Below are 17,544 nucleotides of genomic sequence, written 5' to 3' on the forward strand. Positions count from 1 at the left end.
CCATAAGTATAAACTATCCCATTCTTTTAAAAGGCTGTACAGCATTCCCCTGTAGAAATATCAAAATGTATTTAGCCTGTCCCCTACTGATGGACATTGATATTGTTTTCAGTCATTAGTCATCACAAACACTGCTGTAGGGACTTCCCCGGCAGTCCAGTGGTTAAGACTCTGTGCTTCGACTGCAGGGGGCATGGGTTTGATCCCTGGTCCAGGAACTAAGATCCTGCATACTGCGAGGCCAAAAATTTTAAAAAGTAAAAATAAACTCTCTTAAAAACAAACAAACAAAAACCACTGCTGTAGTGAATATCCATGTGCAAATATCCTTTGTTCCCTTGAATGAGCCTATCTATGGTATAAACAATACGGAATTCTTTAGAGCCCTACTACTGTGAGTCATTTCATTTTAGTCTAGTGGTTATATAACTGTAAGTATGTACAAGTATACGAGTGCCCTCATGCCTCCAGCACTATTTTCAGCCCCAGTGAAGAATGTTGGGTGATGAGGTTGCTCAGAAAATAGGTTATCTTCTGAATCTCTACCAGTAAAGAAGCTTTGTCGAGCTCTGTGACTGGGAAGATTACTTAACTTCCCTATGCCTTACACACTTTAATACTAGGGATATTGATAGAACTCCTCCTTGGAGTTGTTTTAAAAATAAAATGAGTAAAATGATGAGGATAAATAAGGTATTATATGTAAAGCAATTGGAGTAGTATTTAGTACATAGTACTGTGTATATAAGTTATAGATACCGTTTACTGCTAAATTTGTTTAATAAAAACAAGTTTTTTTGTGTTATGAAAACTGGTTTTCCATTTTCTAACTGTAAAATTATATCATAGTATTGCATATGCTTTTCCCAGCTATATAGCACCATTTCCTATCAGCTTCTCAAACTGGTTGAGGATCACTTAGAATTAAGGAAAACTACTGAGGCTCAGCTAAACATGCATTGAGTGAGTTTGAGGACTGATACGGAAATACAACCGTTTTCTGTGTTGTTGTTTCTGTGGGAAAATGTGATTTAAATTCCAAAGCAAGTGGTGCGTATGCATGTAGTCATAGGCATGTGCTCACTGTCTTCAGTTACTTTATTTTCCCATGCATTTTGTACTAGGTTCTCTGTGGTTGGGGCATGCCTTATATTTCTTTTTATATTTTTGTGGTTCTTAGCATAATGCTCCACACCAAGTAGATATTTTGAAAACAATTAGCAGTGAATACTGAGAAAATAAGACTCATGGAATTCTAAATGCCACCTCAACACAGAAGTGTTGAGATCCTGTGGCAGAATTTATAGAAGGTGTGGCCAGCATTGACTCTGAGGGATTGTTTTATTTGCCTGAATGTTTTATTGAACCCTGACCTTGGCATGAAGCTCTTTATTTTATTCTTTTCCCAAATTGCTATTCATGATTCTGGTGCTTTATAAAACAACAGCAAGAGCATTGCTTGTCCAGTAGTCACAGATATTCCTTACATTAATTTATTACTATATGTTTTCCCCTTTACTAATTTTTATATGTGCATTTGCCCATTTCTATCCTACAGTGAGCCTTTCAGAGGCAGAGATCCATCTTTCTTCGTTTAGCTTAAGCATGGCTACTTAGTGGCTCTCTTGCCCTCAGATTCCCAACCTCTGAGCTACCTAAAGACCCTAACTGTGCCTGAGGTGCCCATCCTTTTACACTTCCATGTTATTCCTTTAATGTCAACAGCTATAGAAATCACTCTTGCATCATGGAGTCATAAGGCAAAGTCCAAATAGAAAAGACAAGAGAAATCCTTGTACTTACCTAGTTTTCATGATACTTAGTTCAGGTGATGACCAGTTTATTATTATTATGAACTTGTGAGTTTAAACATTTTTGGTGGATTTAAATATCTGTTGCAATTTAATTCATAATCTTATTAGAAACTCAGTTGTTCCTTTGGCCTGTGGGAACTTCTTCAGTTTGTCTCCTGGATCCTTTTGACATGACTCTATGTTAGTCTTCGTTAGCTTCCTTGCTATTTTGTATGAAAAAATGTTTCAGGCTCATTTTGTACCATTTCCTGCTTCAGAATTGAAATCAGCCATTTCTCTAAGAAGCCCTCCTATTAAAAAAAAATTTTTTTTTAACGGGGAATAGTATTTCAAGACTAGAAATACTTATTGCTTCTCAGTTTGTCATAGTTTTTTTCAATGCACAGAGCTAGGAAAATATATGTGCTAAGGTAAAATACCTTATAGGTTCATACTGGTACTTTTGATTCAAATTCAAGATTAGTTTTTATTTTGGGGTTCTTAATTTCTTTTGTGTTATATGTCTATCTCCTTTTTTCATAATGACTGTATGATAGAATTACTATGCCCATAATTACTCATTTAATTCCACAGGGCACATATAATAGTTAAGGAATAATAATACTGATAATGAACACCGCCAATTTTGGTTGTTAAAATTTTTATAAGTTTTTTTTTGTATGTGCTATTTACATTTTCCCCATTTTTTAAAAATTGGAGCCCTATATGTTGTCAGAGCATATAATCATTAAATACTATGCTGTCTCCATCCCAGTCTTAGTTCTATGAGTAATATATTTAGTGCTCACACCAGTCCTTATGATGATGTTTCTTTAGTCATTTTGGTTATCTCAAGCTTTTTCTCTAATAGATGCCTTAGGAAAGGCTCCTGGGAAAATTTTTCATTAATTTTCTTGCAAGTTTGTAACATTCTGTCTGTGCTCTTTATATCTGAAGGTCATTTTTTCTGAAAATAAAATCCTTAGCTCACATTTTCTTTCCTTAAATATCTCAAGTCTGTAACTCCATTTTTTTTTCTGGCAAAGCATTGTTGTTGAAAAGTCTGACCATAGTCTTTTTTTTTTTTTTTGCTTGTAAGTCACATTTCAGCCTAAACCTCAAAGAATTCTTTTAAGTCCATTAATTTTACTAGAATGTCTTGTTGGTCATTCTGGGTTGATATTCTCAGGTATCTGGTGGCTTCTTTCAGTATGTAACTTCAGATCTTTTAAAATTTCAGATAAGTGCTCTTGGCTTTTGTTTTTTGCGTTTGTTCTGTACCTTTGCTTTGGTTTTCTTTTTCGGGGATCCTATTATCCTCATTGCTTATCTGCAATATTTATCACTTTCTCTTGATTCCTTCTTTACTATTTATTTCTTTGAATTTTTTAAGAGAAACAAAGCATTAGGAACAATATTAAATTTACTATAGAAAATATGCAAAGATAGTTCAGAATTCAGTATATCTCTCACCCAGTATTCTCTAATGTTAGCATGTTACAGTGGAAAAGTGCATTTGTCAAAACTAAGAAATCAACACTGATGCGTTACTATTAACTAAACTCCATACTTTGGATTTTACTCATTTCTCCATTGATGTCCTTTTTCTGTTCCACGGTATTATCGTAAGATATCACATTTAGTTTAATCTTTTTATTTTTTAAATTGAGGTAATTGTGGATTCACATGCAATTCTAATAAATAATATAGAGAGAAACCTTGTATGCGTTGTTCAGTTTCCTTCAGTGGTAACATTTTAGAAAACTATTGTATAATATCACAACCAGGATGCTGATAATACATTCCCCAATTTTATTTGTATACATGTATGTTAAGTTCTATAAAATTTTATCACCTATGTGTAGGTTCCTGTATCCACCACCATAATTAAGATATTGAACAGTTCTAACACCACAAGGATACCTTGTGTTGCCGTTTTATAATTATAACCACCTCCTACCCTCTCACCTTCAGCTTCTCCCTAAGCACTGGTAACCATTCATCTGTCCTCCATTTCTAAAATTTTGTCATTTCAAAATATTCTGTAAATGTGGAATTATATAGCATGTAACCTTTTGGAACTGGCTTTTTCTTTTTCATTCAGCATGATTTCCTGGAGATTCATTCATCTAAATTGTTAGGTGTATCAGTAGCTTGTTCCTGTTTATTGCTATGTAGTATGCCATGGTATGTATGTACAGGCATACCTTGGAGATATTGTGGGTTCAGTTCCAGACCACTGCAATAAAGCTAATATCACAATAAAGTGAGTCACACAAATTTTTTGGTTTCCCAGTGCATATAAAAATTACATTTACACTATATTGTAGTCTTTTAAGTGTGAAATAGCATTATGTCTAAAAAATATACATACCTTAATTAAAAAGTGCTTTATCATGAAAAATGCTACCATCTGAGCCTTCAGCAAGTTGTAATCTTTTTGCTGGTAGATACAGGATCTTGCCTTGATGTTCATGGCTGCTGACTAATCAGGGTGGTAGTTGCTGAAAGTTGGAATGGTTGTGGCAGTTTTTAAAAATAAGACAACATTGAAGTTTGCTGCATCGATTAACTCTTCCTTTCATGAACAAATTCTCTGTAACATGCAGTGCTGTTTGATAGCATTTTACCCACAGTAGAATTTCTTTGAAAATTGGAGTTGATCCTCTCAAACCTGCCGCTACTCTGTTAACTAAGTTTATGTAATATTCTAAATGCTTTGCTGTCATTTCAACAGTCTTTGTAGCATCTTCACCAGGAGTAGATTCCATCTCAAGAAACCACTTTCTTTGTTCATCTAGAAGGAGTAACTCCTCATCCTTTAAAGATTTATCCTTAGATTGCAGCAATTCAGTCACATCTTCAGCCTCTACTTTTAATTCTAGTTCTCTTGCTGTTTCCACCACATCTGCAGTTACTTCTTCCACCAAAGTCTTGAACCTCTCAGAGGTCATCAGTGAGGGTTGGGCTTGACTTCTCCCAAACTCCTGTTAATGTTAATATTTTTACCTTTTTTTCGTGAAGCATGAATGTTCTTAGCAGAATCTAGAATGGTCAGTCCTTTCCAGAAGGTTTTCAGTTTACTTTGCCCAAATCCATCAGAGGAATCTATGACAGCTATAGCCTTAGGGAATGTATTTCTTAAGTAATAAGACTTGAGAATTGAAATTACTCCTGGGTAATTTCAAAAAGAATTTGGGTTGCAGAATGGATGTTTTGTTAGCAGGCATGAAAACAACATTAATCTCATTATACATTTCCATGAGAGCTCTTGGATAACCAGGAGCTTTTTTTCTGAGCAGTAGGTCTCAACAGTGGGCTTAAATATTCAGTAAACCATGTTGTAAACAGACGTGCTGTTATCCAGACTTTGTTTTTCCATTTATAGAGCACAGGCAGAGTAGATTTAACATCATTCTTAAGAGCCCTAGGATTTTCAGGATGGTAAATGAGCATTGGCTTCAACTTAGTCTCCAGCTGCATTAACCCCTAACAAGAGAGTCAGACTGTCCTTTGAGCTTTGAAGCCAGGCATTAACTTCTCGCTAGCTATGAAAATCCTAGATGGCATCTTCTTCCAATAGGAGGCTGTTTTGTCTACGCTGAGAATCTGTTGTTTAGTGTAGCCACCTTCACTAATTATCTTAGCTAGATCTTCTAGATAACTTGCCACAGCTTCTACATCAGCACTTGCTGTTTCACCTTGTTTCAACCTCATGAACCAACCTCTGCTAACTTCAAACTTTTCTTCTGCAGATTCCTCACCTCTCTCAGCCTTCACAGAATTGAAGGGAGTTAGGGCCTTGCTCTGGGTTAGGGTTTGGCTTAAGGGAATGTTGTAGCTGATTTGATCTTCTATCTAGACCACTGAAACTTTCTCCACATCAGCAATAAGGCTCTTTTGCTTTATTATCATTGTAAGTTCACTGGAGTAGCACTTTTAATTTCCTTCAAGAAATTTTCCTTTGCAATGACAACATGGCTGTTTAGCGCAAGAGGCCTTTCGTCCTCTCTGGGCTTTTGACCTCCCTTCCTCACTAAGCTTAATCACTCCTAGCTTTTGATTTAAAGTGAGAAACGTGTGACTCCTCCTTTCACTTGAACACTTAGAAGCCATTGTAGGATTATTAATTGGCCTAATTTCCATACTGTTGTGTCTCGGGGAATAGGGAAGCCCAAGGAGAGGGAGAGGCGGGAACGGCTGGTGGGTGGAGCAGTTAGGACACATACAGCATTTATTGATTAAGTTCACCACCTGATAAGGGTGTGGTTCATGGTGCCCCACAACAATTACAATAACATCAAAGATCACAGACCACCATAAATATAAGAATAGTGAAAAGGCTTGAAATAGTGCGAGAGTTAACAAAATGTGACACAGAGATATGAAGTGAGCAAGTGCTATAGGAAAAATGGTACCAGTAGACTGGCTCAACACAGAGTTGCCATAAACCTTCAATTTGTAAAAAATGCAATCAATATCTGCAAAGTACAATAAAGCAAAGCTCAATAAAACGAGCTATGCCTGTACCATAGTTTATTTAACCATTTACTTGTTGAAGGACATCCTTGCTGATTCCAGTTTGGGGTACTTAAAACTAAAGCTGCTAAGAACATTCATGTATAGGTTTATGGGTGAATTTAAGTTTTCATTGCTCTGAGATAAATGCCTAGGAGTAAAATTACTGGGTCACAAAGTAGTTACATGTTTAATTTATGGCGAATTTCTTTTTGATTTTTAAAATTATCCTTCATTTCAACTTTCTTTTTTTTTAAGGCAATCTTTGTTGTGATTATTCGTATACTTATTCCCTTTAGTTTCATCTTTATTTCCAAAATATTTTTTTAATTTTAAATTATTTCTTGTGTTTCTGATTCATTTCTGGGTTTTTCTATTTTTGCTGGGGGATAATTGATAAATTTATTTGTTTTAATTCATATGAAGAAATCACATATATACCTATGTGTGTGTGTTCACCAAAGTTTGCATCATAGAAAATGGTAAGAATATCAAAGTTTAATTTTTCTTTTGTAAAAGTAAATATGATACACATTTCTGTCATATACCTACGGTTTGTGCTCTGCTGTACTGTTAGGTGCTCTACATTCATTTAGCAATTAATACTTACCCGTTAATTTTTGTTAAGTAGGTGTCAATATTGGAAGTAGATATTAATCATTTTTTTAAGCTTCTTTGAGGTGTAATTGACAAAAATATATATATTTAAGGTGTTAGTGATGTATTGATATATGTATACATTGTTAAATGATTACCACAGTCAAGCTAATTAATATATTTATCATCTTATGTAGTTACCTTTTTTTTTTGGAGGTGAGAATATTTAAAATCTACTCTCTTAGCAAACTGCCTGTAGTCACCATGCTGTACATTAGATTCCCAGACATTATTCATCTGGCATAATTGAAATTTTGTACCCTTTAACAAATATCTCCCCATTTCCCCTATCCTCTACTACCTGGCAATCACTATTCTACTCTCTGCTTCCTTGAGTTTGACTTTTTTAGATTCTATATATAGATGAGATCATGCAGTACTTGTCTTTCTGTACCTGGCTTATTTCATTCCGCATAATGTCCTCTAGGTTCATCTATGTTTTCACAAATGGCAGGATTTCCTTATTTTTTTTAGGACTGAATAATATTCCATTGTGTGTATATACTGTATACATTTTCTTTATCCATTCATTTGTCAGTGGACACTTAGGTTGATTCTGTAATTTAGCTGTTGTGAATAATGCTGCAGTGAACATGGGAGTGCAGATATCTCCTCAAGATACTAATTTCATTTCCTTTAGGTATATACCCAGAAGTGGAATTGCTGGATCAGATGGTAGTTCTATTTTTAGTTTTTTGTAGAACCTCCATATGTTTTTCATAATGGCCATGCCAGTTTACATTCCCACCAACAGTGTTCAAGCATGCCTTTTTCTCCACATCCTGGCCAACACTTGTTATCTTTCGTCTTTTTGATAATAGCCTTTCTAACAGGTGTGAGGTGATGTTGTGATTTTGATTTGCATTCTCTTGATGATTAGTGATGTTGAGCATTTATCATATACCTGTTGACCATTTGTATGTCTTCTTTTGAGAAGTGTCTATCTAAATCCTTTGCCCATTTAAAAAATTGGGTTATTTGTTTTCTTGCTATTAAGTTGTTAGAGTTACTTATATATTTTGGATATTAATCCTTTATCAGGTGTGTGGTTTCCAAATATTTTCTTCCATTCCGTAGTTTGTCTCTTCATTGTTTCCTTTGCTATGCAGAAGCTTTTTAGTTTGATGGAATCTCATTTTTCTATTTTTGCTTTTGTTGTCTGCACTTTTGGGATCATAGCCAAGAAATAATTGCCCACACGAATGTCGAGAAGCCTTTTTTCTGTGTTTCTTCCACTAGTTTTACAGTTCAGGTCTTATGTTCGAGTTTTTAACCAAGTTGGAGTTAATTTTTGTATGTGGTGTCAGATAAGGGTCCAATTTTATTCTTCTGCATGTGGATATCCAGTTTTCCCAATACCATTTATTGAATAGACTGTCCTTTACTCGTTGTCTATACTTGGCACCTTCTTTGATGATGAATTGATCTTCCTTGCTTTGGCCTTTCAGGGTCTTTTGTGGTTCTATATGATTTTAGGATTTTTTTTTCTATTTCTGTGAAAAAAGCCAGTGGAGTTTTGATAAGGATTGTGCTGACTCTGTACATTGCTTTGAGTGGTAGGTACATTTTAACAATATTAACTCTTCTAATCCATGAACACAGGATATCGTTGTATTTATTTGTGTCTTCTTTAATCTCTTTCACCAATGTTTTATAGTTTTCAGTGCACAAATCTTTCACCTCCTTCGTTAAATTTATTCCTAAGTACTTTATTATTATTTTTGGTGCTATTAAACATGGGGTTGTTTTCTTTTTTTTGTTTGTTTTGTTTTGTTTTGTTTTCTTAATTATTTTTTTGGCTAGCTCATTGTTAGTGTATAAAAACAATAACTTTTGTATACTTATTTTGTATCCTTTGACTTTACTGAGTTCATTTATTAGTTTTAACAGCCTTTTCGTGGATTCTTTAGAGTTTTCTCTTTGTAAGATCATGTCTTCTGCAGAGACAATTTTACTTCTTTCTTTCTGATTTGGATGGCTTTTATTTATTTTTCTTGCCTAAATACTCTCCCTAGGAATTCCAGTACTATACTGAGTAGAAGTGGTGAGAATAGGCATCCTTGTCTTGTTTCTGATCTTAGAGGAAAAGCTTTCAGCTTTTCACCATTGAGTATGATGTTAGCTGTGGTCTTGTCGTATATAAACTTATTATGTTGAGGTACATCCCATCTGTATCTAATTTGTTCAGTTTTTATCATGAAAGAGTGTTGGATTTTGTCAAATGCTTTTCCTGCATCTATTCAGATGATTTTATGATATTTATCCATCATTTTGTTGATGTGGTGTATCACATTAATTGATTTGTGGATGTTGAACCATCCTTGTATCCAAGGAATAAATTCTACCTGATCATGGTGTATGGTCCTGCTAGTGTGAAGCTGAATTTGATCTTTTAGTATTTTGTTGAGAATTTTTGCATCTATGTTCATCAGGGACATAGGGCTGTAATTTTCTCTTCCTGTAGTGTCCTCGTATGGATTCATTATCAGGTAACGCTAGTCTTGTAAGATGAATTTGAAAGTGTTCCCTCCTCTTTGATTTTTGGGAAGAGTTTGAAAAGGATTGGCATTAATTCTTCTTTAAACATTTGGTAGAATTCACCAGTGAAGCCACCAGGTCCTGGACATTTCTTTGTTAAGAGGTTTTTGATTACCATTTCTTACTGTTATTGGTCTCTTCAGATTTTCTATTTCTTCATGAATGAGTCTTGGTAGGTTGTGTGTTTCTAGAAATTTATCCATTTCTTCAAGGTTATCCAATTTTTTGGCATATAATTGTATATTGTAGTCTCTTATGATCCTTTGTATTTCTGTGATATCCATCTTACTGTCTTTTCTTTATGTATTTATTTTTGGCTCTGTTGGGTCTTTGTTGCTGTGTGCGGGCTTTCTCTAGTTGCGGCAAGTGGGGGCTACTCTTCATTGTGGTGCATGGGCTTCTCATTGTGGTGGTTTCTCTTGTTGTGGAGCATGGGCTCTAGGCGCTCAGGCTTCAGTAGTTGTGGCACATGGGCTTAGTTGCTTCACTGCATGTGGGTTCTTCCTGCATTGGCAGGTGGATTCTTAACCACTGTGCCACCAGGAGAGCCCCTCTTTTTCTTTCACATATACTTTTATTTGAATTTTCTCCTTTCTTTCTTAGTTGATATACCTAACAGTTTGTCAATTTTATCTTTATAGAAAATCACTTAGTTTCATCAATCTTTTCTATTATTTTTATACTCTTCAGTTCATTTATTTCTGCTCTGATCTTGGTTATTTCCTTCCTTCTGCTAACTTTCAGCTTAGTTTGTTCTTCTTTTTCTAGTTCCTTAAGGTGTAAAGTTACATTGTTTATTTGAGATATTTCTTTTCTTAAAGGTTGGCATTTGTTGCTATAAAATTCCCTCTTAGGGAACTTACCTAAACATAATAAATGCCATATATGACAAACCCACAGCCAACATCATTCTCAGTGGTGAAAAACTGAAACCATTTCCTCTAAGATCAGGAACAAGACAAGGTTGTCCACTCTCACGACTCTTATTCAACATAATTTTGGAAGTTTTAGCCACAGCAATCAGAGAAGAAAAAGAAATAAAAGGAATCCAAATTGGAAAAGAAGAAGTAAAGCTGTCACTGTTTGCAGATGACATGATACTATACATAGAGAATCCTAAAGATGCTACCAGAAAACTACTAGAGCTAATCAATGAATTTGGTAAAGTGGCAGGATACAAAATTAATGCACAGAAATCTCTGGCATTCCTATATACTAATGGTGAAAAATCTGAAAGTGAAATCAAGAAAACACTCCCATTTACCGTTGCAACAAAAAGAATAAAATATCTGGGAATAAACCTACCTAAGGAGACAAAAGACCTGTATGCAGAAAATTATAAGACACTGATGAAAGAAATTAAAGATGATACAAATAGATGGAGAGATATACCATGTTCTTGGATTGGAAGAATCAACATTGTGAAAATGACTACTACCCAAAGCAATCTATAGATTCACTGCAATCCCTATCAAACTACCACTGGCATTTTTCACAGAACTAGAACAAAAAATTTCACAATTTGTATGGAAACACAAAAGACCCTGAATAGCCAAAGCAATCTTGAGAATGAAAAACGGAGCTGGAGGAATCAGGCTCCCTGACTTCAGACTATACTAAAAAGCTACAGTAATCAAGACAGTATGGTACTGACACAAAAACAGAAAGATAGATCAATGGAACAGGATAGAAAGCCCAGAGATAAACTCACACACATATGGACACCTTATCTTTGATAAAGGTGACAGGAATGTCCAGTGGACAAAGGACAGCCTCTTCAATAAGTGGTGCTGGGAAAACTGGACAGGTACATGTAAAAATATGAGATTAGATCACTCCCTAACACCATACACAAAAATAGGCTCAAAATGGATTAAAGACCTAAATGTAAGGCCAGAAACTATCAAACTCTTAGAGGAAAACATAGGCAGAACACTCTATGACATAAATCACAGCAAGATCCTTTCTGACCCACCTCCTAGAGAAATGGAAATAAAAACAAAAATAAACAAATGGGACCTAATGAAACTTCAAAGCTTTTGCACAGCAAAGGAAACCATAAATAAGACCAAAAGACAACCCTCAGAATGGGAGAAAATATTTGCAAATGAAGCAACTGACAAAGGATTAATCTCCAGAATTTACAAGCAGCTCATGCAGCTCCATAACAAAAAAACAAACAACCCAATCCAAAAATGGGCAGAAGACCTAAATAGACATTTCTCCAAAGAAGATATACAGACTGCCAACAAACACATGAAAGGATGCTCAACATCACTGATCATTAGAGAAATGCAAATCAAAACTACAATGAGGTGTCACCTCACACCAGTCAGAATGACCATCATTTAAAAATCTACAAACAATAAATGCTGGAGAGGGTGTGGAGCAAAGGGAACCCTCTTGCACTGCTGGTAGGAATGTAAATTGATACAGCCACTATGGAGAACAGTATGGAGGTTCCTTAAAAAACTAAAAGTAGAACTACCATACAACCCAGCAATCCCACTACTGGGCATATACCCTGAGAAAACCATAATTCAAAAAGAGTCATATACCACAATGTTCATTGCATCTCTGTTTACAAGAGCCAGGACATGGAAGCAACCTAAGTGTCCATTGACAGATGAATGGATAAAGAAGATGTGGCACATATATACAATGGGATAATACTCAGCCATAAAAAGAAATGAAATTGAGTTATTTGTAGTGAGATGGATGGACCTAGAGTCTGTCATACAGAATGAAGTAAGTCAGAAAGAGAAAAACAAATTCTGTATGCTAACACATATATATGGAATCTAAAAAAAAAAAAAAAGGTTCTGAAGAACCTAGGGGCAGGACAGGAATAAAGACGCAGACATAGAAAATGGACTTGAGGACACGGGGAGGGGGTAGGGTAAGCTGGGATGAAGTGAGAGAGTGGCATGGACATACATACACTACCAAACGTAAAATAGATAGCTAGTGGAAAGCAGCCACATAGCACAGGGAGATCAGCTTGGGGCTTTGTGACCACCTAGAGCGGTGGGATGGGGAGGATGGGAGGGAGACGCAAGAGGGAAGAGATATGGTGTTATATGTATATGTATAGCTGATTCACTTTGTTTTAAAGCAGAAAATACCACACCATTGTAAAGCAATTATACTCCAGTAAAGATGTTAAAATAATAATAATAAAAAAACAAACAAAAAAACTTCCCTCTTAGACCTACATCCCATAAGTTTTGATATGTCATGTTTTCATTTTCATCTGCCTCAAGATAGTTTTTGATTTCCCTTTTGATTTCTTCTTTGACCTGTTGTTTTTTCAGAGTGTGTTAATTTTCACGTTTGTGAATTTTCAATTTTTCCTCTTGTTATTGATTTCTAGTTTCATGCCATTGTGTTAAGAAATGATACTCAATGTGATTTCAGTCTTCTTAAGATTGTTAAGACTTGTTTTGTGGTCCAACATATGATCTATCCTAAAGAATGTTACATATGCACTCGAAAAAGTGCATGTTCTACTGCTGTTGGATGGAATGCTCTATATATGTTTGTTAGGTCTTTTCTGTATAACGTGTTGTTCAAGTCCAGTGTTTCCTTATTGCTTTTGTGTCTGGATGATCTATCCATTGTTGAAAGTGGGATATTGAAGTCTCCTACTGTTATTGTATTGCTACCTGTTTCTCCCTTCAATTCTGTTAAAATTTGCTAAATATAATTAGGTGCTTTAATTTTGGGTGCATATATATTCACAAGTGTTATATCCTGTTATAGACTTACAAGTTCATATCCTGTTATGTAATAATTGATCTCCCCTGTCATTATATAAACACCTTCTCTGTCTCTTGGTCAGTTTTTTACTTGAAGTCTTTTTTGTCTGTTATAAGTACAGCTACCCCTGCTTTCTTTTGGTTACTATTTTCATGGCATATCTTTTTCTATCCCTTCACTTTCAGCCTGTGTGTTATCATTAGAGATCAAGTGAGTCTCTTGTGGACAGCATATAGTTGGATCTTGTTCTTTTAATCCATTCAGCCACGATGTCTTTTGATTGGAAAATTTAATCCATTTACTTTTAAAGTAATTATTGAAAGGTAAGGACTTGATTTTCAAATTTTTCTCAGAAAATTCTCCTCAGTGGAGGCCCTATTCTGAAAAAGATCCCTGGCTCATCGGTTGGAGAATTAATGTGGCCTGCGCTGCCTTAGCCACTTCAGACCTTGCAGGTTTCTTGTACTTACCTGTTGTTGGAGTGGGGATGCATTTCCCTTTTCCAACTACTGTTCTTGAATTGGCTGGACACATTTTCCAGTGAATACCCACTGGATTTTTTGTGGTTCTCTTGGTATTAGGTCTGTTGTGCTCTTACAGTTTCTATAGGGGAGATAAAATTTTGCCTCTGTTCTCTAAGGGTTTTTGGCTAGGTCTGCGAATTAAATTGATATAGGAAAGATTAACAGGAGAAAAGCATACAGATTTATTTAATATCAGCTTTATGTGGCATGGGAGCCCTTATAAGGAAATGAAGACCCAAAGAAGCAGTTAGAATCTATCATCTGTACAATGACTTGGTCAAACAGTAGTAAATTGTGAAAATGAGACAACAGAAGGAGGTCATTAATCATAGAGCAATGACTTGGGAGATAAGTGTTAGTTTACAAGGTTTGTTTTTACAGATTTCTTTTGGCTTCAGCTCCCATCCCTGGAGACAACAATATTACTTTTCTTCCTGGTAGAGAGAGAACATCTTCCATATGGGTGTTTTATCTCTTCCTTTCAGGGAGAAAAATGGGAGATCAGCACACCCTACTTGTACCTGCTGTTTTTCAAGTGCTTTAGCCCAAAATAATCCTTCTGCCAAGTGACATATTTTGGAGTGAGTGGCACATTCTGCTACCCTTTGCTTCCCTTTATTCCTCCTGCATGGACAACAGTGATACACAGATCTTGTGGCTTTTGGTGTTTTTTCTATATCCATGTTTATTTTGGAGTTTGTGGGAAACTTTGCCTCATTTTATTTGTTTGCTTGTTCGTTTTGGTAAAGGCTGTCCATGGGTTTTTAATTTTGTTATCTAATTGCTTTGTCTGTTTTTATGTGGGAATTTAGGAAGATCCAAAAGCTATGCTATCTGCTATTACCATCTTCTCAGAGTCCTATCGGTTGTTTTTTTTTTTCTTTCCTTTTGCTTATTCCCAACATAGTCTGAAAAATTTGAAGATAAAGTGCTTCTGCTTGATATGTTAGATTCTGTTATGACTATTTGATTAGTACACATTTCTGTGCCTAAAAAAGACTCTTTAGTTATAGTGTTCATTTCCTTCTTTAATGATTACTATAGAAAATTGAATGTCTAGAGCTAAAAAGAAAGTTTAGAGTCTGTGTCCTGGTGAGTTTTGTTTGTTTTTTAGCTGACTGTAGTTGTGAGTCTCATAACCTGATGAGTGACTGATTATTATGTCGCTATGCACTTATATATGACTTTGTGTTTCCCTTTCAGTAATTATATATGTAATTTTATATGGTCCTATGTTGCCCTCCTAGTGGTTTTCTCTTCCTTTCCTGTTTCACACGTCTTTTCCAAATGCTATATGCTGCTTATCTAAGTAACCTGTTATAGAAACAAAGGTCTTGCCATTTCTTAATTAATGACCATGGCTGCCCTAAACACTGTTACTGAGAGTGGAAGAAAACTATAGCAGAGACTAGTTTTATTCAAGTGCTTATTTTGTGCAATAGCTTTTACATTTCTTCCTGCTGAGGATTTTAAAAGCCGAATAATATTTTGTCACTCAGCATAATTGCTTATAATAATGCTATGATAATCCAGTTTATTTTGATTTTTCCTATCAAAACATTAATATTCTCACTTTTAAGGAGTTTGTGGACTAGCAAGTGACACTGATCTGAATGAATGATTAAATAAATAATGAAGGAAAAAGGAAGAGAGAGAAATGGTATGTGTGCTTGCATGTGTGTGAGTGTGTGTGTGTGTGTGTGTGTGTATTCAGGTGAGTTGAGTGAGTTTTGGTGGCTTGTTATCTTTCAAGGAATTGGCCTGTTTCATCTATGTTGATGAATTTATGGGTATAGAGTTATTTATAGTGTTCCTTTATTACTTTTTAATGTATGGTAGGTCAGTAGTGATGTCTCTCTCCTGTTTCATATCTGATATTGACAATTTGTGTCTTCTCTCTTTTTGTTTGTCAGTCTGACCAAGCTTTATGTATTTTATTCATGTTTTCAAAGAATCAACTTTTAGTTTTGCCGATTTTCTTTATTTTTCTATTTTCAATTTTATTAATTTCTGCCCTAATATTAATTTTCTTTTTTCTGCTTAAATTTGTTTTGATTTGCTCTTCTTTTTCAAATTTCCTACAGAAGAAGCGTAGGTTACTGATTTTAGTCATTCTTCCTTTTTTTCTAATGTATGCATTTAATGCTATATGTTTTGAACAAGGATTACATTTAAATTTTAGTGAAACCACATGGTTTACTGAGAAAGCTTCATGAAAGAACAGGTTCATGAGGCACATAAAAAAGAAAAATTTTGGGCTTCCCTGGTGGCGCAGTAGTTGAGAGTCCGCCTGCCGATGCAGGAGACATGGGTTCGTGCCCCGGTCTGGGAAGATCCCACATGCCCCGCGGCTGGGCCCGTGAGCCATGGCCGCTGAGGCTGCGTGTCCGGAGCCTGTGCTCCGCAACGGGAGAGGCCACAACAGTGAGAGGCCCGCGTACCGCAAAAAAAAAAAAAAAAAAGAAAAATTTTGCTGAACTATGGGGTGTATATGACAGATCAGAAGTGAATAATAGTCTGGCAGGGGAAGGAATAGTTAGAACTCCATGTTTGCCAATGAAATTATGATGAAAGAAAAGGCATTAAAGATAACCTGTAAGGTGTATTATTTTCCACTAAACAATTATGTATTTCATTTTTTAAACATTAGTGATGGTGATTAAAATCTCTGTGTAGTTGTCACTGAAAAGAACAGTGTTTGACTACAGTGTACATACTGAAATGCCTTTTTAAAGACATCATCCTGATGTAGTCTGTGTCTAATATATATCACATGCACAGTTTTCTTATTTAACTTATAAATGATAGTTACCATCATAGGAGAAGCATGTATCTGACTGATTCTTATGTTTTCTTTTCTTGCAGAAATGCTGAGCCGATTGTCAGGATTAGCAAATGTTGTTTTGCATGAATTATCAGGAGATGAAACTGATGAGAATATGAGGGCTTCCTTAGAACCTGTGAGTAGCTCTGTTCTGAATTAAACTAATGAGAAATATGTTCCGTGTTCTTCTGAGGACAAGAATTTAAGGTAGAAGGGTGTGAGCAGCCTTCCTTGTGCTAGGTGGAAGAGAAGATTAAGAAAAATATTGAGACTTTGTAAATTATCCTTTTCCTGTAAGTTTGTAGCCTGTGAGACACAGTAATGGGAATCAAGTCCTGGATGAGATTAGAAAGATTGTCCTCATTTGTCCCCCTGGGGCTTACTTAGTGCTAGATTATTTTAACTCCTCAGATATGTATTCCTGTTTCATAGGAAAGGTTTGAAACAACAAATGGTGGAACTGGAGCACCTTTTGGGTTTCAGACCATCTGTTTGCTATTGTAAATTCATCTATCACTTCTCTTATAGTCTGTATTGTATTTTTTGAAGGTCACATAGGACTCAAAAAAAGTCCTTTGACTTTCTTGAAAGACAAGCAGTATTCCCTGGTGATTAAGAGAATTTTATTCAACTACTCTCTTAATTTTAAATTTTGAGCTCTTCCACTAAATGTTTTGTGATCTTTGCTTCCCTTTATTTTTCTCTTTGGTAAAATTAGTATGATAAGACTGTAAATGAGATAATGTTTGTAAAATAGTTAACATTTACAAAATACTTAATATATATTGCAATGGCTATGATAATAATTATTGGTTAATAATAATATTGGGTAATAACTAATATTGGGTAGTTATTATTGGAAAGATTTCTTTTTAAAATTTAAAATTTTTTAAATTTTTATTTCCTCTGCCAGGTAAGTATGAGCGTGTCC

At 35.3% G+C, this 17,544-nt stretch overlaps 1 protein-coding gene across 10 annotated transcripts in view; it reads left to right on the forward strand.

The window, feature by feature from the left end:
• The window catches only part of GOLGB1 (golgin B1), an 87,510-nt gene that overhangs the window by 2,165 nt on the left and 67,801 nt on the right, over positions 1-17,544 (forward strand). For all 10 annotated transcript variants that reach the window (XM_079922266.1, XM_079922257.1, XM_079922259.1 and 7 more), the window contains exon 2: positions 16,655-16,749. In XM_079922266.1, coding sequence (XP_079778392.1) covers positions 16,657-16,749 — 93 coding nt within the window. In that variant the 5' untranslated portion in view covers positions 16,655-16,656. The remainder of the gene's footprint in view (positions 1-16,654; positions 16,750-17,544) is intronic.

This window comes from Stenella coeruleoalba, assembly GCF_951394435.1.
Source record: "Stenella coeruleoalba genome assembly, chromosome: 5".
Taxonomy (NCBI): Eukaryota; Metazoa; Chordata; class Mammalia; order Artiodactyla; family Delphinidae; genus Stenella; species Stenella coeruleoalba.